General features: G+C 49.4%; 1 protein-coding gene across 1 annotated transcript in view; it reads right to left on the reverse strand.

Annotated features, from left to right (window-relative positions):
• Window positions 1-1,157: 1,157 nt before the first annotated feature.
• SFRP1 (secreted frizzled related protein 1) overlaps window positions 1,158-22,119 on the reverse strand; it is a 38,285-nt gene continuing 17,323 nt past the window's right edge. Inside the window, exon 3 of the mRNA XM_063079926.1 lies at window positions 1,158-3,056. Within this exon, the coding sequence (XP_062935996.1) occupies window positions 2,734-3,056 (323 nt within the window). The 3' untranslated portion in view covers window positions 1,158-2,733. The remainder of the gene's footprint in view (window positions 3,057-22,119) is intronic.

Consider the following 22,119-nt stretch of genomic DNA (forward strand, 5'->3'; position numbering starts at 1 on the left):
GGCAGGTGCTGGAGGAAACGGGGATTCGCTGTGCGCTGTGTGTCTGCTGGTGTCCGGTCAGAGCGGCCAGCACATTACTCCGTGCAAGTTGCCTTAGGAGCTCTCCTAAAGCAGATCGTCTGAGCCCCCCACGTCTGTAAAGCTACAACAGAGCATCTAGTTGCTAGGAGTCTGATGAGAGAAACAGATTCGAGGTTTGGGAACGGGATTTCTGTCATTTACAGATCCAAATGAAAACTGGATCTCTGGCTGGATTGTGCCTTGGGGAGAACTTGGTGCTAATCCACAGGCACCGAGAGCCAAGTGTTACGTAGGATATTTAAAAAATAAAATGTTCTTGGAATTCTCACCTCTCATTCTATCTTCTAAGAAAACTACTAAATATTCTTCAAAGATTTAGCCGAGCTCTGCCAATGGCCTCACAGGACTCTAACCAGAATTATTTTAAAGCTTTACAAATGCAACCTTTGCAGTATCAATGACTACCAAATCCCACACAGACCTACTCTTTTGGAAACCAATGCCCAGACCAATGAGTCTGCACACTGGTTTGTTGTATTCTCTGCTGAGAAAAACAAAGGTTTGTGATCATGCTGCTCTGGGCCCACAGATAGCCTCCCGTTTCATCCTGAAATTGCTGATGTGACATAGACAAAGCTGGTGTGCGTCTAGTCTTCATTAGAGTACACAGTGAAACCCAAAGTCCAGGGACTCTGATCTGAGGCTGTGGTGCAACCTGCAGCTGCAATTCACGTTTCCAATCCATTGTGAGCTGTTTCTGAAAATGTCATGTCCTACCCAAGAATTCCCATTTAGAGAGTCACACAGCACGGCAACCTAGTCTTCCTTAACGGCTTACATCCCCGATGAGCCCTCCACTAAGTCCCCTGCGTGGAGCGAGGGCCTGCTGCACGCTGTGCTTTGTCAAAATGAGCACTGAAACCGAGGGAACCAGAACCAAGACCCAGATCCACGTACTCTTGAAAATGCTCTGAAGTTCACTTGGACAACAGGAAAAGAGAATGTTTCTAATTAACTAATATATATACATTTTTTAATCAACGGAAATTACAGATAAATCACTTAAGGTCCCCAACACTTTATGATTAAATGTCAGAGAGAACCAAAAAAAAAAAAAAAAGTGTTAAAACGGTGAGATCACTGATGGTGAGAGGCTAAGTATATCAGGATCACTCTCAGGTGGGTAACGCAGTTGGCATGCTGGTTTCTGATTAGAGCCTTCAGAAGCTGACAGAATGTTCCACTGCTTCTGTGTCAGTCCAGGGCCATTGGGGTGACACTGTCCAACCTCACTGCAGCATCTGGATGGGGTATAAACATTACCCAGAGCAACAATCACTAAGGTCGTCAAGGTGTCACCCAAAACTGAGAAATGGGAAGAAATGAACGTTAACTGTTTAGAACTACTTCCTCTACACTGGACAAAAGGAGTTATCTCCGGGCGCTGCCTCGTGTACACCACTTATTAACAGCTCTAAGAAGTATCTCAGGGCACTCGGGAAAACCTGCAGGGATGTTTTGCTTTTGAAACGCTCTCCTTGGACGGGGACACTTGTCTCAACTTTCCCTCTGCAGAGATAAAAAAAAAAAAAATGTAAAAAGTACAGGGAACGGGCAGGTGGACTGTTCTGAATTTCTTTGATCTACAGGCAATCGAGTTTAGAGGAATCCGCTTCCCAGGAAAGAGAAGAACGGGCAGACCGTGAGTGCTGGTGGCTGTGTGGGCGCAGGACCGCCCAGAGCTCTGCAGGAAGGAGGGCGGCACAGCGGCGCTACCTACCAGGTGGACCCGCAGCCACACGTGTTCTTTAAAAAATGCGAAACAAACAGATAAAATTAGAATACGAAGCTCCTCATTCAACGTCACAAACCACACCGACTAGCAATTGGCTGTACTGCTCTAATTTTTTTTTTCTTCTTTAACTACGTTTTCTGAAAACCCCTAACTATTGCCTCCTCAGTCTGAAAATCGTCGTCTGTCTCGTGCTCACTGTGGCCGCCCTCTCCATGCACGGGGGCAGGCACGGGCCACCCTCCACGTGCCTGGGGCAAGATCACGCCCGACTGTGGGAAGCAGCACCTGTGTGGCACCTGAGACTGGCAGGCTCGTGTCCGAGGACGATCACGTGCAGCCACCTCCCTTCTCACCCCTCTGTCCTCACGCGCGTGTGACGTGCTCATGCCCCCCTTCCCTGCACCTGCGACCTTGTGAACCTTTCTTAAACCCGTGGTGGAATGTGCCTGTTTCTGTCTAAAGCAGACAGAAGGAGAGATTACTCTGGAGCTGACAGCTGTGTGACTGACCAACAGTTAGAACTTTCTAGTTCCAAAGGCGGAGATTGGCCAATAGTTCCACAAGCCATTTGTCACAACGCCAAGAAAGTGGAACCTCATTTTTGCTGCCATCCCTCACTTTTTGCCCGATCCCCTTTCTTTAACTGGCAAGGGTTCTCTTTCTCAGTGATTATGTCCCTGGTTGAATGGCTCTCCACCTGCTGTCCGCACGGTACGTCATAAAAGCCTCCCTCATCTAAATGGCCCTTTCCTTACCTGGATGTGGCTATGCTGGGGTCTGGGGCATGGCGAGGAGGGGAGAGAGGGGGACGTGCAGGAACAAAGCCGGCTGAGCTAGTGTCCACCACCAGCCGGAGTAGGCATGGGCCACCAGGTGCCAGGGCCGCCGTCGCCCCACCCCAGCCCACCCCGGGAGAGTCACTTAAAGACCGACTGAAAAGTGGGGCACTCGTGGCTCTTCATCTTCCTCATGAAGCTTCTGAACTCCTTGTTTCTCTTGTCCCACTTGTGGATGGCCGTCAGCAGGTACTGGCTCCTCACCTTCCGGCCCATGATGAGGAACTGGTGGCCGAGGTTGTCCAGCTGGTGGCAGGGGCAGTCAGCTCCGTTCTTCAGGAACAGGACCAGCGTCTTCAACTCCTTCTTCTTAATGGGCCCCAGCTTCAGGGCCTTCTTCTTCTTGGGGACGATCTTTTTGTCACCATTTTCTTTTTTCACTTCTTTTATTTTCATCCTCAGTGCTAGAGACGGTGTGGGGCGGGGCAGAGGAGAGAAGGGAAGAGAAGGCGTTTTAGAGCACAGCTTTCCATCTACAGCAATCACCCAAACCTACAGCACAAGTGGAGGTAAAGTGAACGGAAACCGCAAGAAGGAGGGACTTTAGGAATAAAAACCAAGGTCTCAGTAACCCGTCAACACTGACTCGCCCCCTAGTTTTGTGGTGACCTCAGTAATTGACACAGGCACCGTGAGATTCTTAAGAATATCGTACGACGCTTTAAGAGAAGAAGGGGATCATATAATCCAATTTAATGTACATAATCCAATGCTATAGATCTCAGCATTCAAAGAAAGAACCTACCCTGAGTTTTTTGTGTTTTTTTTTAAAGGGAAAGTTACTGGTTTAGTTATTTAACATTCAAAGAACCTAAAATTCCTTGAAAGTTGGGTCCTGAAAACAAGTCAGACAGAATATGTGTGCACATTCAGCAGGGGAAAGTTAGAGGATACTTCGAATTGTCATGCTTGGTTGTGTGAAGCATCAATGTCCCACTTCAGCATGGGAGAAATCAGAGTCCCTGTGACTGTGTCTCTACAAAGGCCACACAGTGGGCACTGTCTCCACTGACCACCACTGACGTTCTTTCAGCAGAGGAGACGCACACATTGACTCCCTGACAGACCAGAGCAGGTCCTGGTGAAGTCCCAACAGACAAGTCCAAGTGGTGATGTCTCCTCAAATCTAATGTGGCACACAGGACGCTTTTGCTCTCAGCAAGAACCCCGGCAGAAAGGAAAACCAGCCCAACCACCAAGTCTGCCTTCTCTTTTGTCTCTGCAGACCCTGGATCAACATTAGTTTTAACCTGTGGACCAGATCCTTTAGTGACAGCTACACAGAGTCAACTGGTGATGATGCTTTAGTGTGAAGGCACGCTACATACCATAAACACGCTAAACACGTGGTGCTGCTGTTAGTCAATTCCCCTCTAAGACGGACCAGCCCCACATATTTCCAAAGGAGTTGGAAATCATTTTCTAGATGCTAGCTGTCAGCTAATCTGTACATCCTCTGAATTCTTTTGAATTCAAAATTATCAAGCCCCCTCTTTTTAATAACTCAAGGCTTCCACTTTCCATGAAGAAAGTCTTGACCCTGAACTAAATACCAATCACTAACAATTCTGGAAGTGTCTGGCATGCCAGGACACGTGCTAAGTATTTTACGTGCATGTCCCTAGTTAATCCTAACTCCACAAGAAGGACACAATTACTTGCCCATCTGACAGACAAGAAACCTGAGGCTTAAGGAGTTAAGCCGACTTGCCCAAACTCACTAACCCATCTATGACTATGCACTTTAAATCACCATGTTGTCCATGCCGACTCTATGGTTCCAAAATTCCTTATAATGCCCCCAAAACTTGGAGTACTGATTAAATGGACCAAGATAATAAGGGGGAGAAGCTCAGACCTTCTTCCCAGGTACACCCGCATTTCAAAATGACTTTACTTATGAAACGGTAAAAGAGTTCTTGGTTGAAAGAGCCAACTCTGGCAGAGGAAAAGCTGCATTTGTGAAGGCTTTGTTATTTAATATTTAGTTGATTACAAAAGCACAACCTTGGCTAACCCAAGAATAAGAAGGGGCAGCGGGAAATCCTAGGAACAAACCTTTAAGGAGTGTGTCAAAGTCAGTAAATTAAACCCTCACCCACTGCTTTCTTTCCCTTACACCAAGAGTTCCAGATCCTGAAGCCTACTTAACTCAAACCTGGTGGAATACTCTAGGCCTGAGAACTGCCTCCCCCCAAGGGAGGCGGAAGGGGTAGGAGCTGGGCACTAATGAGCACGACGTTCCTGGTGAGGACTGTCAGTGACCTCTCAGGCCGTCCACGGCTTCCCAGTGCACATGGGAGTGAGTTAAGAACAGCTTCCCAATAAGCCACTTCCTTCAAACTCTTCGCACCCTGAGCCAGCCATTGCCCAGTGCGACTATGCTTGACTCCCGCCCACAGTGGGCACCAGCCCGTGGGACTGCAGTGAAGAGGAAGCAGCAGAGACCCGCCCATTCCAAGGCCTCCCCCAAGATGTACCCAAACAGGCCCATGCTGGCTCAGCTTCCATGGCTGATTCCCAAACCCTGCACCTGGCAGCTCACTCGAGAAAAGACTTTGCCTGTTCTCGTCTGTGGCTCGCTGAACGAGAGACGCCCACAGCTGGGGTTGAGTGAGCACCAGCAGCAGGAGGCCCCCCGCCCAGGCCAGGCCTCTGCCTCCCCTCTGTAAACAGAGCAAGTGGGAGTGGGAGAAACTGCTTACCAAAGAAAGGCTGCAGAGTCCTGGGCGGCAGCAAGAGAGGGAGAAAAATCTCCTTCCACGAGACCCTCCAAGACATGGCCCCAGGTTGCTAGGTAAATCCCAAGCTGCCTCCTAAAGTCTAGAGCTCAGAACCCAGCATTGCTAAAGGAGCGAGCAGAACAGCAGCAGGAGACACCAACGCGTGCACCAGCTGACAATGTGGACACCGTCTTTTCTGCACTGAGTTCCCACCACATGCTGGGCTCTGCAGGTGAGCAGGGGACAGGTGCTATCTGTGACTCTTTGCGTAAAACTCAGCAACCATGTTAAGAAGGTATCATCATTATTTCATTACAACCAAGGAGAAGGGCTCGGGTTAAGTAACAACAGCACGAGGCCACCATTTGTAAGCAACAGCATTGGGATTAGGGCCCACACCTAACCCCAGAGACCTACCGTACCATGACTCGGTTTAAAATGATATTGCTTGAGTGGAAACTATTTCATTCTTTTGATTGTGGTGCTTCTAATCACAACTCAAATCAAAAATTAATGTTCCTTTGCCATGACCGTGTAAAGGAATTCAGTTTACACAGGTGGGGACAGAGAGGGGAGGGGAAGGTCAAGTGATGGAAATGTGGTACGCATTAGACTCTATTTCTTGCCATTTGGCTCCCTTTCCTTTTTGAGGTGGGAGAGTAGGGAAGAAGCCACATATGGCCAGAAATTGCTAACATCTTTCCATCTTTCAAGGGTTTATTTTAGGGATACAGATTACCAACAATGTTTGGATAGGCAATCAGCTCTCCAAGGCTGATTTCCCAGTGCCTTGTGGGTGGGTGTGCAGCCCACCACCAGGCCACATCCAGGGGCTACTGGGGCAGGGGTGGGACTGGTCACCACTTCCTCCCCCGACCCGCACCATGCTGACAGTGCCTGGACCCAGGATTTGTGCCCCTGGCTGAGTTTGCAATGAAAATGGTGGTGGTGGGCAGGGAAGAGAACACTGGACAGAGGCTGGGGCCTGGTTTCCAGCCTGAGTCTCAGTCTTCTATCTGCAAGGTACGAAGCGCTGCCTGCTGCCTGCTACCTGCCAGCCTGGCAGAATCACCATCCGGAGGGCCTGCACTGGCAGCACTGGGTGCCAGCAAAGTCCCCAGCACAACCGCCCACCTCATGCTGCCTCCTCTCTCACCCTGGAGGACAAAGCCACACTAAACCCCCATCTCGGGCCCTCGATGTCAGCCACCGTAACAGCTGGACCCTGAACTAAAACAAAAAGCAAAAACCAATTTTTTTTTCTTTTTTTAGCAACAATTCAACATCCTCCAAGGGTAAGATATTACTCTCACCTATGAGTTACTGGCAGCAAGAATTCAGAGACCCAGAAACTAAAAACCCAAAATTAGATGCTCCAGTTAGTGGCTGTCCGGGTCTTTCTCAGCAACTTTAAAATAAATAATTCCTTACATCCAAGTAGAGCCTTTAAGTTTCATTTGACTTGCAATCACCCAAGCTGTATTTTTTGCTCACAAATTAAACTTCCTTGGTAGCCTCCCCACAATGTGTGGCCATATTTCTGAGGCTGAAATGAGACTCAGAAGTCATCACCTATCCCAAATCCACACTTTCTTCAGATCCACCTCTTCCTCCTGACTTCCCTGCATCCACTAATGTGGCCAACGTTCCTCCGATTACCCAGACGCGGCACTTGAATGCAAGGCAACCAATGGCCAAGGGCCAATCAATCACATAATCAGTAATGTGGAATTGCTGGAGGAATCCAAGACAGAGCTGATGGGAAAGGTGGGCGTGGGACTGAGTTAGGAATCAGACCTGTAACTCATTTGATTACAGATAATAGTTACAACAGAAGGTAAGGCATAGAAAAAAGGAGAGAAAAAGGGACCAAGAGAACACCTTTGCTGAGGGAGACAAAGAAGAAGAGTTATTATAAAAGTCAGCAAAGGCACAGACAGAAACCAGGCACAGGCTGGTGTCATGAAAACCACAGCAGGAAGGTGTTTCAAATAAAGGAAAAGTCCCTCAACCCCAAATGCTGGAGAGTTTAAGAGTGAGTCTGAAACCAGATCACTGGACGTGGTGATTCGGGGGTCAGGATGGCCTGTGAGGCCAGGATGCGAGGGGCGAGGGTGAATTCCTGACAGCTAGAGACGCCTGGGCGGCGGAAGGCAAAACGCCATGCGACCACCACCACGTTCCTAGAATGCTCGTGAAGAGTCCCTGCCAGCCACTTGCAGCCAAACACATCAGCTTGAGCAAACACCATCATCTCTACTCCTTCCCAAAGTCGATTTAAAATTACAGTTTAACAAAAATTATAAACACACGCAAGAAAATGGTAAAGGAACAAGAACATATCAACAACGTTTTGTATAATAGAAAGCAAATGGGTGGGGGAACCTGGCTGAAAGGGAGAGGAAGAGCAGAAACCTAGCTGCTTACAGACAGGCATGCCAGGAACAAGCTGGCCCCCACTGCAGGACCCACGGAAGTCACCAGCGGGGCCCTGGTGCTCCTGAGCTCCAGTACGGAGAGCGTATTAAGGGTAGGGATTGGTATGAAGTCTGCAGGGGGACACTCAAATCCACTCCCCTGAACCGTGAATCCAGGTGACTGCCCCTCTCCAATTCCAGCAGCAGCCAACGGACTTATTCTATATGGAAGGTCTGAAGCAGACAGATACAAAGGAGGACAGAGTGGTGAGGGGCCCCGTGGACACTGAAGGGTTAAGGGAAGGTCTGCATAGTAAAGGGGAGACCCTCAGGTCTTAGAACTCTACACGGATAGCCCCCAGCTGGAGGAATGAATGCTTTCTCTCTTAAAGAACTAGTAGCTCAAAAGAAAAGACCTATGCCCGCCCCAAGCAAAACTCTAAGATGAGGTGCAACAAATCACAGGTCCTGCACGTATGCGAAGAGGTTCCAACATCATGTCCCACTCCTACATTCAAATGGACAGTCAAGGACTGGCAGGCATTAAAGGAAAGCCTCTCATGTGAATGACGAGACCAAAACATACAAAACAAACAGAAAAAGAGAATTCAGAGACAACAGAGAATGCAAGGAGCATAAGAAAACTTTTTTAAATGATGATAGTATTAGATAAGGTACCGTATCCACAAAACAAGAACAGAAAGCTATTAAAAGGAATGTCCAGAGAACAGGAAAGAGTATTTGGAAGTTTAAAATATAAGACAAGAAATAAAAATGCAACACAGATGCTTTAAGCTAAGGTTGAAGAAATTTCCTGAAAAGCTGAACAAAATGACAAAGAGACAGGAAATAGCAGAAAGGAAGATAAGATAAGAGAGAGTGTCACTCCAAGAGTTTCAACATCTGGATAAAAGGCATTATAGAAAGAGAGAACCGAGAAAGCACATGTGAGAAAATACCAAGGAACTAGCAGAAGGAAATTTTCCAGAAATGAAGAACATGACTTCACAGGTTAAACAACATCCAGCTCAATGATCATGGCATTTAGAAACACCAGGAATAAAATAAAATAAAATAAACTTCTATTATCTTCCAGGGAAAAATAGAGTATGAATCTAAAATAAAGCATCAGGCATCAGAGTGGCACTGGATTTATCAACAGCAGCATTAGAAGCTGGAAGGTAATGAATCAAAATTCCCAGAAATTTGATACTGAGCTAAACCATCAGTCAGCACGTGAGAAGAGAATAAAGGCATCTCTGGGCATTAAAAGGTTTTAAAAAATTATCCCCCACGTACCTTGTCTTAGAAAACAACTCAATGATTTCCTCCACAAAAAATGCAAAGGTAAACAAGAAGACAACACAGGATTCAGGAAACCAACGATCTAACATAAGAAAGGCAAGGAAGGCTCAGACTGGCTTCTCCCAGAACCACTGTAGAGCTCGCGTAAAGCTCAGTCGGTCCGGTCTGAGCAGGAGAGAGGGGGCTCAGGCAGATCACCTGACGTGTATCTGCCAAAAGTTGGGGCTGAATTCACAGCATGAACATCAGTAACTGGGCAAATAAACCAAGACAAGACTATCTCCAGGAAAAACAAAAAGGTGTCAGAGAAAATAAATAAAAATGCAGCGCTCTACATGGCTCAGCTGTAAATAATTTCTATGCAATTCTAACACATTACACATTGAATAGTAACTAAAAGTGTGACATAAGTGTACTGGAAAGACAGCGTAAGAGAGAGAAACCTTTAACTTCAATATCAGAAAATCAATAAATAATGTCGAAACATTAAAATTAAGAAATAACATAGAAAGCATGTTATTTATTTGCTCCAGTTTGCTGTATCACAAGAAAGAGATAAAGGAGTTGGAAATTACTACCTCTGGGTTGTGGGAATTTTTTGTTAAAAGGCTTTTATTCCTATTTAACTTTTTAAACTATATTTATTTTGAAGCAAAAAAATTAAATTTTAAAAAACCCTATACTCTAATAAAGAACTTAAGTACATGTAAAATTCAAATGGGTCACACAATGAGCGATCATAAAGGAAACAGGGAAAACATTTCCAGGTCCTCCACTGTCCATTCAACCAGAGCAACTTGGCTCCGGTTGGGGCTTCTTGAGGGTTTTGTTGGAATACGAATTCTGCTTTTCCAACCCGTGTTTTCTGAAGGGGAAGGGGAAACAGCCTACAGATCTGGTCAATCACCATCATTTTTTTGATAAAAAATCAATTAGGTTAGAATGTGGATTATTTCCTTTAAGTGGAAGAGACATTAAATCTACCCAACTGATGCTCGTGGGACGTCCGTCTCTGCCCAGAGCTTCCTGCTTCATCGCATCGATCCTCCAGTAGGAGAACAAGAGGGGACCGATGGGGTGCTGGCAGATTCTGGGGACGACTGGACAAGCACTTGGATACACTTTTTCCAATAGGTGCTAATAAAAAAATCATCCAGGGGCAGATACCAGACCTCACACCCTGATTCCTAAAAGGCTTACTTTTTTCTGAAATTACTTTCTCTTCCAGAGAGGGCTAGTCAGAGAGACCGGCACACTCCTTACAAAGTGGCCTGTTACCAGCTGCCTTTGACCAGCCCCTGTGCTCAGGAGGGGCCCACAGATGGCCTGTGGGTCGGCCTACAGCTCTCCTACCACATGGAGCCTCCAGGTGAAAACATCTGTCCAAATAACAAAGCCCCACTAAGCCACGAGGACAGAAGACCTGATTTTCCACTTCCCGGTCCACTTCACAAGTCTCTTGGGTGGGCGACAGGCAGAGCACACCATCCCAAATCCAACTGCACCAGTGCGTGCTGGGCAAGGCCCTGGCTGTGAGAAACTACGGCCTCCTTCCAGCGCTCTGCAGGGGTCTGGGCACCGCGGCGAGCTGGCTTTGAGGCATCAGGGCCCAAATGAATCCTACCGACAAAGGCCTTGCAAAGGCAGCTTGACAGACCTCTCTGTTCCCAGCAGGAGCTGGTGTTGGGCATCATTAATTCGTTTAGCAAAGAAAGGAGCTTGCACTTTGTCACAAAGACTCAGACTCTCTCCCCCGACCACAAGCCACACGCCGCGTATTTACATGCATTTACTGACTGTAGGACGTACATTACAAACAGCAAAAAGTAAACCAAAAAAAAGAAAAAGGATTGAAAGCAGCTTTACTTTTCTCTCATCTACAAAAAAAAAACCAACTGCTGTAGAAAATGCTCCTGAGTGACTCATTTGGGGCAAATTATTTAATTGAAGTTGTCCTGTTTTCTGGATCCCAGACACCTAGGGAAGGTGGTGAGGAAGGAGAGTAGAGTTTGCAACTTCACGGGCCTCTCCCGTCTCCTTCTCTGTCACACACACACGCACACAGGCACACATGTACACGCACACAGACACACACACGGGCACACACACGTACACATGTGGGCACACATGCACAGTGACACACATACACACGTGGGTACTCACCAGCAGCACCAATGCCAGGATCTGGAATCCTGCCACCCGGCTGCTATTCAGTGGACTGTGTTAGCCCCTAACTTAACTAATGGTGCAAAACCAAAGCCCCACTTTGAGTGCGAAGTGCTGCCAGGGGTGATTTTATTGAGGAGGCATATGTGTTGGCGGCTCTGATGGCAAGGGCTTGGGCCTCAGAATGGGACAAAGAAGAGCCTGCTTGTCCCCTTCTCAGTGCCACCATAGCCACTCCACCTGCCAGCCCCCGCCCCAAAGCAGGAGGCAGAGGAGAACCAGAGAAGCACTTAATAACGTCAGTCATCAGGATTGACTGAATCTTGGCCCCAAGTCCAGGCGAAGCTGCCAGGACAAGCAGCTTTTCCTACCAAGAGGGCACTGGTTTTCCATCCCTCTCCCTTCCACCCCCAGCGTTCACCCAAATGGCAAGCTGGAGTGTGGAATGGTCTCTTGGGAGGAAAAAGATGGGGAGTGGGGGGAGTGGGCTTCAAAACCAATGAATCGAGAAGCCGCGAGCCCTCCCCAGCACCTGTTGGACACACAAATGAATAGAAAGATGCAAACAGCACAGTCACTGCCCTGAAGTTCACAGCTGCACTAGTGATACTGGAATTCTTTGCACAAACGTCTGCTTTAGCACTAACAAAGGAACATTGGCTAACAGTTACTGAGCACTAGCGGGGCCACGTTTATATATATTATCTCACTGAATCCTCTAACAACCCTGAGATGTAGACACTCTAGTTATAACCAGTTTCTAGATGAGGAAACTGAGGCAGAAAGGTTCAAGTAATTTACTGAATCTTCCACTAGTCAATAACGGAGCTGGAGTTGGACCCCAGGAAGTCAAGCTCACAAAATACAAATAATATCAGAGGTAAAGTTTACTGCCTACGCGCAGCAAGAGGCCCGTGTCCTGAGGTGTCTTTCTTCCACCGTGGCGAGCTGCTCCCTAAGCCCGGGGTCAGGGGATGTTCTCGCTCAGGTCTCCCCGGATTTCTCCCTCCCTCAGGCATTTGAGGCGTAGAAGGATTCAGAGAGGGAAGCACCCCTCGCATTCATCACAGACCTCTCCCAAGGGTGAAGCTAAGAAAGCTCAGAAAAGAAGCCTGTGTCCCAAATCCTCTGTTCTAACCATGCTTTCTGCAGCAGAAACAGGAGCCCCATCTCTCTAGATCCAAGCCCACCGCACCGCCAGTAGAGCCCCAGTCACAGATTAAGCTGCTTCTTGTTCATTCCCATGTCTACCCAACCTCCTACACTTGAATTTCCTTTCTCTCTCTCAGCCTTTTCAGGCTTTGTGTCCACAGCAGGGAGGCTCAGAAGACACAGCCGCCCTGGCAGCCTGCCCGACTCTGGCCCTCGGCGGGCATGAGGTCCAGCCTGAGCCTGGCCCATGACGCACGCCTTTCCCTTCCATCAGATGGCAGCACCTGGCTTCACAACCAAACCCGGGGAGCCAGGGGGCCGGCAGGAGGGGTGACAGAGCACACATGGTTCTCCTATCACCAGCCAGCAGAGCCCCACCGGGAACATGCATATCCAGTTGGATTACAACGTACACCAAACAGGATGGAGGGGGTGCCGGTCTCTCAGACGGGAAATTTGCCTTGGTCTGAGATGGGTTTGGTTGAAGCCAAGAATCTGAAATGATATAGGTGTCGGCACCCCGTGCTCTCTCGAAGCTGGCCCTACTCTCTGTTTTCTAGGGGTCCCACTCTCTGCCAAGCTCCACTGGCGGCACCCTGGCTGGCTGTCCTGACTGCTGCTCCCGTGTCCTCTGACTCCACTGAGTCTCTTGCCTCCCTCAAGCCACCTGAGCCGCACTCACAAGCTAAAGGGCTATAAAAAGAAAGGCAACGAAAGCCCATGTGCCCCCAACGCTGCACCCCTGCCTGCTTCCTCAGGAAAGCCATGTATTGAAAGAAACAAACCAAAAGCTCCACATGGCTGTGGGGGCTGCAGATCTATGGGGCTGACCAGCAAAGGGACAAACAGCCCAGCCCTAGAGGAGACCCATGTGATGTCTGGGGGATGGGCAAAGACTCAGGGTATGACAGAGACAGCTTAGCAGGGACAGGTATTCAACTGGCACTCTGGGGCGCCCCACTCCCAAATGCACGCCTACATTCACAAGGCAAATGCACGCTGGGTGTGTTTACCGAGTTCCTCACCCCAGAACTGATGGATTTTCTTCTAATGCACCACAGTATAATGTTTCTTTTCCTACTGATGACAGTCCGAGTCCCAGGGTTAGGAACTCACAGTCCCACGGGACAGTCCTGTGAGTGCCCACTCCTGCAGCAGGTGTGCCCACAGCACATTTACAGAGCCGGCCTCAAGCTCACCAACTCACCTTCTCTGTCCCCTGTTCTTATGCCACCTGCCACATGCTCCTACATCTTGTTCAGGGGCTTCTGCACCACGCCGAGAGCAAGGGAGAGTCCTTCCTCCTGCAGCTGCCCTCCAGGGCCCCTGCGACTGCACCAGAGGGCACTCAGCACACCCGCCCCATGGGAGATGCTCCCACACTGCTGTTACAGCCAGACAGGGAAGACACCAGATGAATGTCACCTCACACACGGGCATAACTGGAGCACCAGCAAAGTCACAGCAGAGCACAGAATGTGCACGCTCATGGCTACCATCCACAGATCTCAGATAAGCTCGTGAGCAGGAAGGCATTGTGTCAACTGTCAGGTGCTACACAAACATTAGTACCAGCTTGCATCTTTTGTGGACAGATATGTACATAGAGACACTACAATAAATAGCAGCCATCATGCCAATGTGCCATAAACTGAGGGTGTGCTGTGCAACCACCCCCCTTGGCTTACACACTCGGCTCACCGTGACCAGTGGCCTGAGGGGCCATGTGCAGTGTGCAGAGGAAACCATCACACCTGCAATGCCAGGAGCTTCATGTACATGATCAGCTGGGAGAGACCCAGCCTGGAGATCTAGGACCCCTTTGCAACCTTGCTGGCTGCTTCTGGTTGCATTTCCCACAGAGTTACTCTGGTGGATGCAAATACAATGCTTAATAGTCAGCAACAACAACAGAAAAACATTTCTAAAGAGTCCTTATTTGTCTGAAGAGCTTAAAATGGGCTGTTGGGGCAATTTGTCAGAGTGCAAAAACCTCCAGAGCACTCAGTGCATGGGGTGGCCCTCTGCCCTCTTGCTGCCCTGCAAAGACCAGTTCCTAAGGGACTGCAGGGTGCTGGTTGGTCGCCCTCTCTGTCTGCACCTGGCCTGGCTGCAGAGTGTCTATCCTCTCAGCTCAGGTGTTCAGATGCACATACGGCCCTCTTAGCCCTGAACTTTTTGGCTCTGTTTACAAAGCATGACTGCAGTGTTGCAAATTAGGTCTTGTAACACCCCACTGTCCCCACAAGCACACAGCGCAGCTCCTGGCTATATTTTGAGCTGCTCCCTGCCTCCCAGTAGCTTCCAGAAGCCAGGTCCTGCCGTGTTGTAACACAGCGTCCCTTGGGTTGCCATCCACGTGCACAATTTCCTGAGAGAGGCAGTCCAGACCAATGCCTCACACATCAGAATCCACTGCATCAAGCTGGCTTTGCGTGTGGGTAGTAGCGAGTTCACCACCCCTCTAGTGACCACCCGCCTCTAACGTCACCCACCAAATCAGCCTTTGGAACCCATGGTGTTGATTGTCAAGTGCCGGGCACTGTTCTGTTTAATCTTCAAAACAACCGAGTTAAGTAGGTACTACTACCATCTACCTTTTAAGACAAGCAGATTTCAGCATATAATTTTCCAAAAGACACCAGCTAGTAAGTGATAGAGCCGGGATTCAATGTAAGGTAATTTGGTTCTAGAACCCTACTGTAGGTTGTGAACAGTGTTCCTAAAAAATCATGTAATGAACAGTGCTCCTAAAAACCCAGAACCTCAGAATGCGACCTTATTTGGAAATAGAGTCTGCAGATGTAATTAGTTAAATTTAGATGAGGTCACACTAATTTGGTGGACCCTAAATCCAATGATGGGTGTCCTGTAAGAAGAGGAGACACAGATGGACACAGCCACACAGGAGGATCGTCATCTGAAGATGGAAATAGAGATTGTGGCTGCAAGCAGCGAATGCCCAAGACTGCCGGGAGCCCCCAGGAGCTAGGAGAGAGGCTGGAATGGGCTCTCTCTCTCTCAGAGCCCCTGAAAGGGACCAGTCCTACTGACACTTTGATTTTGAACTTCCAGCCTCTTGAACTGTGAGAGAACAAATCTCTGTTGTTTAAGCCACCAAGTTTGCGGTCATTTGTTGTGGCAGCCCTAGGAAATGAATACAGAACCAAGCCCCAGCCTGCTACATTATCGCCTCCCAACAGATGCAGATGGCAGCCACGAGGAACACAGATCCTGAGCCCTGACACTGCCCAGCTCTGCTGTGTGACTCCGGGCAAGTCACTTAATCTCCCCAAGCTCCATTTCCCTTGACTGAAAAAGGGAGATGTAATAACACTTTCCTTACCTCACAGGGTCATTCATAAGCTCAGTATAAAAATAAGCGCATGTATGGAAAAGCAGTTTGAGAATGGCCACCTGCGCCTCTTACTTTTAACTGTACTTGAATATTTTTTATTTTATATAATGCGAATATGCTGCCTTTTCAAAACTAAATTACATGTTCAAAAACAAATTATATATACAAATAAATGCATAGATTTATGTTTTTATCTATACTTCATTCATTCATTCATTTATTCATTTAATTTCCCTGATTAAAATACAGTTCTGCCTTCAGGAGAAGCAGAGAAGCACAAATAAAGTTTTTTCACTCTGACTAGGCCAAAATAACTCCATCTTCCAAAACTTTGACTCATTTCCCTATGGTCTTTCAAGAAGCTCTTTGTGACTATGCATGACCTCATTCTTCTTCAATCCACTCCCAAAAGAATGATGTTTCCAGACTATTTTACAGAGAAGAGTGCTGCCGAATTTCGATGCTTCCTTCTTATTACGTGACTTTGACAACACATAGCCCGTTTCTCCCCCTCTTTGGGTGTGCAGATCCCAGTGTCTTTCTGAACTGAGCTGCAGGACACAGCCATGTCTTTGCTGCTTGTTCCCTCTGCCACAACAAAAAGTCCTTTTCCCTGACAAGTGCCGGAATCAGAGGCACTGCCGGGCAGACGCACACGCTCATACACCTCCTCCTCCTGCTCCGGGTCCCCTTCAAACTCTGTGGCCTGTTCCTGGAGCATGTCATGTCTTGCACCTCAGACAGACCTGGTGGCTAGATAGGAAGCCCAGTGAGACAGTGTCTTTCTTGGGAAAGACAGCATGTGGGCACAAGATGGCTTTTTCAGCCATTCCCATCACTTCCTGAAAGACAATCCAATGGACCGATCAGAAGTTCAGACCAAAATCAGCAACTGAGCTTGTAAAAACCCCTCAGATTGACATTATTTTTTGTAGAAGTAAAATAATAATAATAATAATAATAATAATAATTCCTCCAATTTTCTTGTATAGATTGATTAGTTCAACTAATGTGCAGAGTTGATTAGAGCTTGCTCCTTTCCTCAGTCTTACTGCTCCGTCCAAACTACTGTGCACACGGGGTGTCCAGCTAGGCCAGAGCACAGCTGAATAAGAGACTGGGTCGCCTCCCACCCCAGTCCCACCATCAATCTGTTTGCAACTGACCAGTCACATGAGTGCTGAAGAAACTTCTGGAGAAATTGAGACCCTAAGATGTCAGCAAGTAGGATCCAAGGGTCCACAAGCACTTCCAGAGGAAGTGACAGGAGCCACATCAGTGAATGAGGATGGGCAGCTGCTGAAGAAACCCAAAATGAATAAGAGAGATGGTTCCTCAGCCCAGACTTAGAAGCAGGGCCCCAGAGGAGGACAGAGCTGCAGCTCCAGGCATGGCAAGTGGCTGTTCGGTGGGAGAAAGTGCGGGGGACATTCGTATGAGAGCTGTTTCGCTGGAGGCTGCAACACTGCTATAGGGCCCTGCTGCAGAGAACCCAGCTCAGGCTCTAGGCACAGTCCTCTGTGGCTCTGTGACAGCTGGGAGCATCATCGGCAGGGACCTTCCGCCAGCAGTGGAGCTGTGTCCAGGCAGAAGCTCAGTTGCAGAGGCGGGGGCACCTCCAGCTCGGCTGCAGCCGGGACAGAAGCCTGGGGCGGCGTGAGTAAGGAGGCCCAGCCCGCAGGGACTGCAGCACCGCTCACCTAACTGAGCCTGGGGAGGGCGGCACAAGCAGTGCAGTCTGCCCTCCCAAGCTGCACCAAGCCTTCAGCCAGCAGGCTAACATGGCGTGGACAGGAACGTTGCCATCTGTACCACAGGCTGCCGGGCCAGAGGACATCCAGTAAAGGCCCAATTTTCAAGTCCAGGAGGAATCCTGTCCTCTTGCCTGTGCTCAGACCCTCCCATCCACCTGCCCCCCAGAAATGCCCCAGGAGTAAGCAGGGGCCAGACAAGTCGGCCATGGCCCCTTCCAGCCCAGCAGCCATGCCAGCTGGTTCTCCAGAGTGGAGTTGAGGGTAGGATTCTGCTTCGTGGCACAGGAGTGCGTTTCACTAACTTAGGACACAAAAGCAGATTCTTAGAGCAGAATGGGATTTAAGAGGCCAGCTAACCAAAGTCTCACTTTACAGATCAGAAAACTGAGACCCAGAGAGCAGAAGAAGACCACCCACTCGGCTGCCAGCAGCTAATGAGGCAGCAGACCAGGGCCCCAGCCCCCCGTGGCCACCGCTGCTCCCTCCCCCCTCATTCCCCAGGCACGTTTTCCTCTCACATCTGTCCTTCACTGCCTCAGAAGGGGGCTCCCCAGCCCCTCAGACTCCAGCCACATGGACCAAACAGCCCCCCCCTCTCCAAATGCAAGCAATCCTCTCCCTGTTTCAATGCCAGAACAAAATGCCAAAATCCAGAAAACTAAGCCCCACTCCAGTCTGAGGAAGTACAGCCCCAGCTCACTATCAGATAAGTCGTTTCCTGAAAGAAATGTGGCTGCAGCAAAGGAGGGCAGCCAGGCCCAGAGGCCCCTCTGCCGGCCTCCCAGCCCCCCGCAGCTAGGACCTGAGAAGAGCTACCCAGCCCCACTCATCAGCCCAGGATGCCATCAGCCCAACACTGCATCCCTTCTGGTTCAGGACCCTTGTGCTGGGCTCCTGGGGGCTTGCTTGGGTGCGTCCCTGACCTGCCGTCCTCTGAGGAGCATCTGGGGCGAGGCAGGGACCCAGGAGAGATGGGACGCGCATGCTTGCCACACAGGCTAGACGGCAGCCCTGCACACATCACGCCACCAGACGATCAGACCCAAGGGACGCCAGCAGTCCCTGCAGGCCGCACCAGAAGTAGCCCTCTGTTGGTGTCTCTGCTGGAGTATTTTGGGGTATGGGTCCCCCAAGAACTTCCAGACCACAGCCTCCATCGGAGGAATAGGCAGCTTTTCAACTCATTCTAGGAGGCTACAGCACCCTCTAGGCAGGAGCACCAAGAGTTCTCAGCAAGCACCCTCCTGCTCCCAAAGAGCACCAGGAATGGGGTCAGGCCCAGAGTGACAGCCACAGAAAGGGAAAGCTGCTCTCCCTCCCTGGCTTGCCTGTTCTCGACTGGGAGTAAGCACTCAAATCAAGGAGATCTGCCAGAAGATACATTAAGTCTGTAAGAGAAGAAGGCTCTGGGCAAAGACCTGTCAGTCACAGAGAAAAACCCACACAATACTCTGATTCTGCTCCTGCCCAGGGAAGGGGCAGCTCCACACTCAGCCTCTCATCACCTCCCCCACCACAAGCACAGCTACACAACTGTGAAGGCAGAAAATGATTTTTTCAAAATCCCCAGGAAAACTGATACCAAGGGGGGCCCAGGGCATGGGGCTGGGACAGGCTCCTGCATATATAAAGGGCGGAGCAGGGCGGGCAGGAAGACAAGGCCCAGCCCCCGCCTGGACTTCATTTCACGTCTGCTGGGCCTACTCACTGGCAACCAGAGGCCAATCCGCAAGAGCCATGACCACCAGAAAGCTCCAAGCCATCTGGTCTTCATCTCCAGGACATGCACTCGGGATGACTTGGAGATTGTGTTTCTGCACACCCTCTCCTCGCTGGACAGAGGGTCTACACACGAGGTCAGACACTGAATAGGAACACATTCCAAGGGTGGGATTCGCACACTGCAGTGATCTAAGGACAGGGGGTGGGGACACTAGTGTACCCCTCCACCTTCCTCAGGAGAATTATCTTACGTCCCCACGAGAAGGCAGGCTCACCACCAACACAGCCCCTCCTGAGCAGAAGCCACCAGCCAGCAGACAGACAGCAGGTCCTCCCAGAAACACTGCCTCATGGAATCTGAAGGGCTGGCTCTGGCTCCCTGCCACATGCATGCCTCCCAGGTGTCGCAGACAAGCGGCCACCCAGCCTTCCTGTGGGCACCCACTACCTGACAAGACAGCCCATCCCTTTGTCCAACAAGGTTTTGTTTCCTTAACAATCCAAGTTCTACCAGAGCTCCGCAGACAAGTGTTTGCTGGACTGGGCACTCTCAGCTCTCTTAACTATTTTGCTCCCGACACTTGTGATCCTGGGAGGCAGACACCCTGAAACACACAGGCTTGTCTCTTTGGAGCGAGGACATAGGAAGAGGACTGCCGGGCCCCTTGGGAGGTGGGGGGGGGGGGTCTCAGCCAATGCTGCATGTCCAGGCACAGTGGCACGGCACCCCTCCCTCCTACCTCCCAGTTCCTGCCTACCCAGAAAAATCTGCCAGCAACCACCCACTGGACACTCAGAGGACAGTTCACAGGGCATCCATGAAAGCACCGGACACTCACCACTGGAGACTGTTGGCCCCAGATGTGTCACCTCTGCACCGGGGCCTGCTGCAGGCACCATCTCTTCTTTGGGGGCAAGGCTGGCACAAAGTATGAAGCCCAGATTTTCCAAGTGTCCTGTCCTACCCAACACTTTAGAGCTCAGAGTCTTGAGTCAATATTCATTCCCCTCGTGAGCCCACAGAGATGTTCAGGGGTTAAATCAGCTTGTATTTTAATAGCCTCTAAAAATTTTTTAAGCTCCTCTAAGAAAAACATTACCATTACTATCCTGATTCAGATTTGGTATATCTGTAAAACACATCTGCCCTTTATTTTCTATTTTGTAAGGAAAGTGTGGCTTAAGCTGTAGGTGCTTTAGGGGCATGCTGACAGCCCTTACTTGAACAGAAGCCCTTCCTGAGGATGCCAAGCACAGCTGACAGATGGCACTTGTGACCAGCTGCCACAGGGTAAGTCATGTTACAGATGAAATGCACTTTGTAGTTTCCAGGACACTCCAAAACAATTTCATGGGGTCTACATACCAGCTCTGTGAAGCAGGTGTGACTGTCCTTATTCAGCAGGCGGGAAAACTGTGGCTCTGAGACGTGCATTTTGGCCAAAGTCCCATGGCTGGTAGATTGTGGAGCAGGATTTAAACTCAATTCTGAGCTTCAGAAAGCAATTGCTTTGAAAGTACTTGTTCCATGTCTCCAAACTGCTTCCCTACAGGCTCGATCTACCCCATGCAGGTGAAGAGGTTCTCTGTCTCTGGGTTCCTGAATAAGCAAAGGTGTACTAGTCCCTTTCTGTTGCTTATAACAGAATATCTGAAACTGGGTAATTTATAAGAAAACAAAATTTATGTCTTTCAGTTCAGAGGCTGGGAAGTCCACAGTGCAAGAGGCGCATCTGATGATGGCCTTGTTCTTCGTGGGAACTCTCCACAGAGTCCTGTGGTGACCAGGGTCTCACGTGGCGAGAATGGACTGAGCAAGAGAGAGCTAACCTGATCACCTGCTCTCCTTATAAAGAGATCAGAACCACGCCCATCACTCCACGAATGGATCAATCCACTCATGAAAGCACAGTCCTCACAATCTAATCACCTCTCAAAGGTCCCACCTTTCAAACACCATAATTGGATTTCCCACCACTGCAATGGGGATCAAGCTTCCAATACATGAACTTTTGGGGGACACATCTGACCCACTGCAACAAGGAAGAAACAAGAACTCAGGAGCACATTCAGGAGACAGACCCCAAATGGAGCCAGCCCAAGGAAAGGAGGCTGAGCTCAGGAAGTCCGGCAGCCCCCACCCTGGCCAGAATGTGCTGACCTACCACGAATGCAACACACTGCCCTGGTGGGGCCCCAAAGCCCCCAACTCAGCTCTTCCGTGAGTGCATCCTCCCTCTCTGGTGCAGGCTTCTCTTCCACATGTGACCAGGACGGAGGTCCAGTGCCCCCAGTGGACATGCCTGGAGAGCAGGGAGGTGCTAACAATGGTATTCTATCAAGAAGCCAAGTCACAGAGTTTTCCAGAACAAAGCCATATGATTTCAGAGCTGGAAGGAGCCTCAGAGATCCCCCCCAGTGACACTTCAACTTGCTGAAGGAAACAGGCTCAGAGGCTTCCACAGTTGAGCTGTTCGATAGCAGGGCTGGAATCAGATACCAGGACTCCAGAATTTGTGTTATTTTTTGTCACACCATATTTTATCTCCTGACACAGATGCTTTTACTTTTGTTTTTTAACAGGTGGGTAAACTGAGCCATGGAGAGCTTCAGTAACTTGCCTGAGCTGACACAGGAGACGGTGGAACCAGGCACTGAACACAGGCCCGCATGACTCCTGAGGCCACATGTGTTCTTTCCAGCATGCTTTTTAAATCCTGGGCCACTTATGACACACCAGGCCACTTATGACAATCTCTCCTCACCAATGGAATCTTCTAAGGAGTGACTCCTGCCTGGAGAACCAGAGTTCCAAACGGACTTGCTACAAACACTAAAACTAAACAAAACAGGTCTATTTGGCATTCAAA

This window comes from Cynocephalus volans, chromosome 15, assembly GCF_027409185.1.
Source record: "Cynocephalus volans isolate mCynVol1 chromosome 15, mCynVol1.pri, whole genome shotgun sequence".
Lineage (NCBI taxonomy): Eukaryota > Metazoa > Chordata > Mammalia > Dermoptera > Cynocephalidae > Cynocephalus > Cynocephalus volans.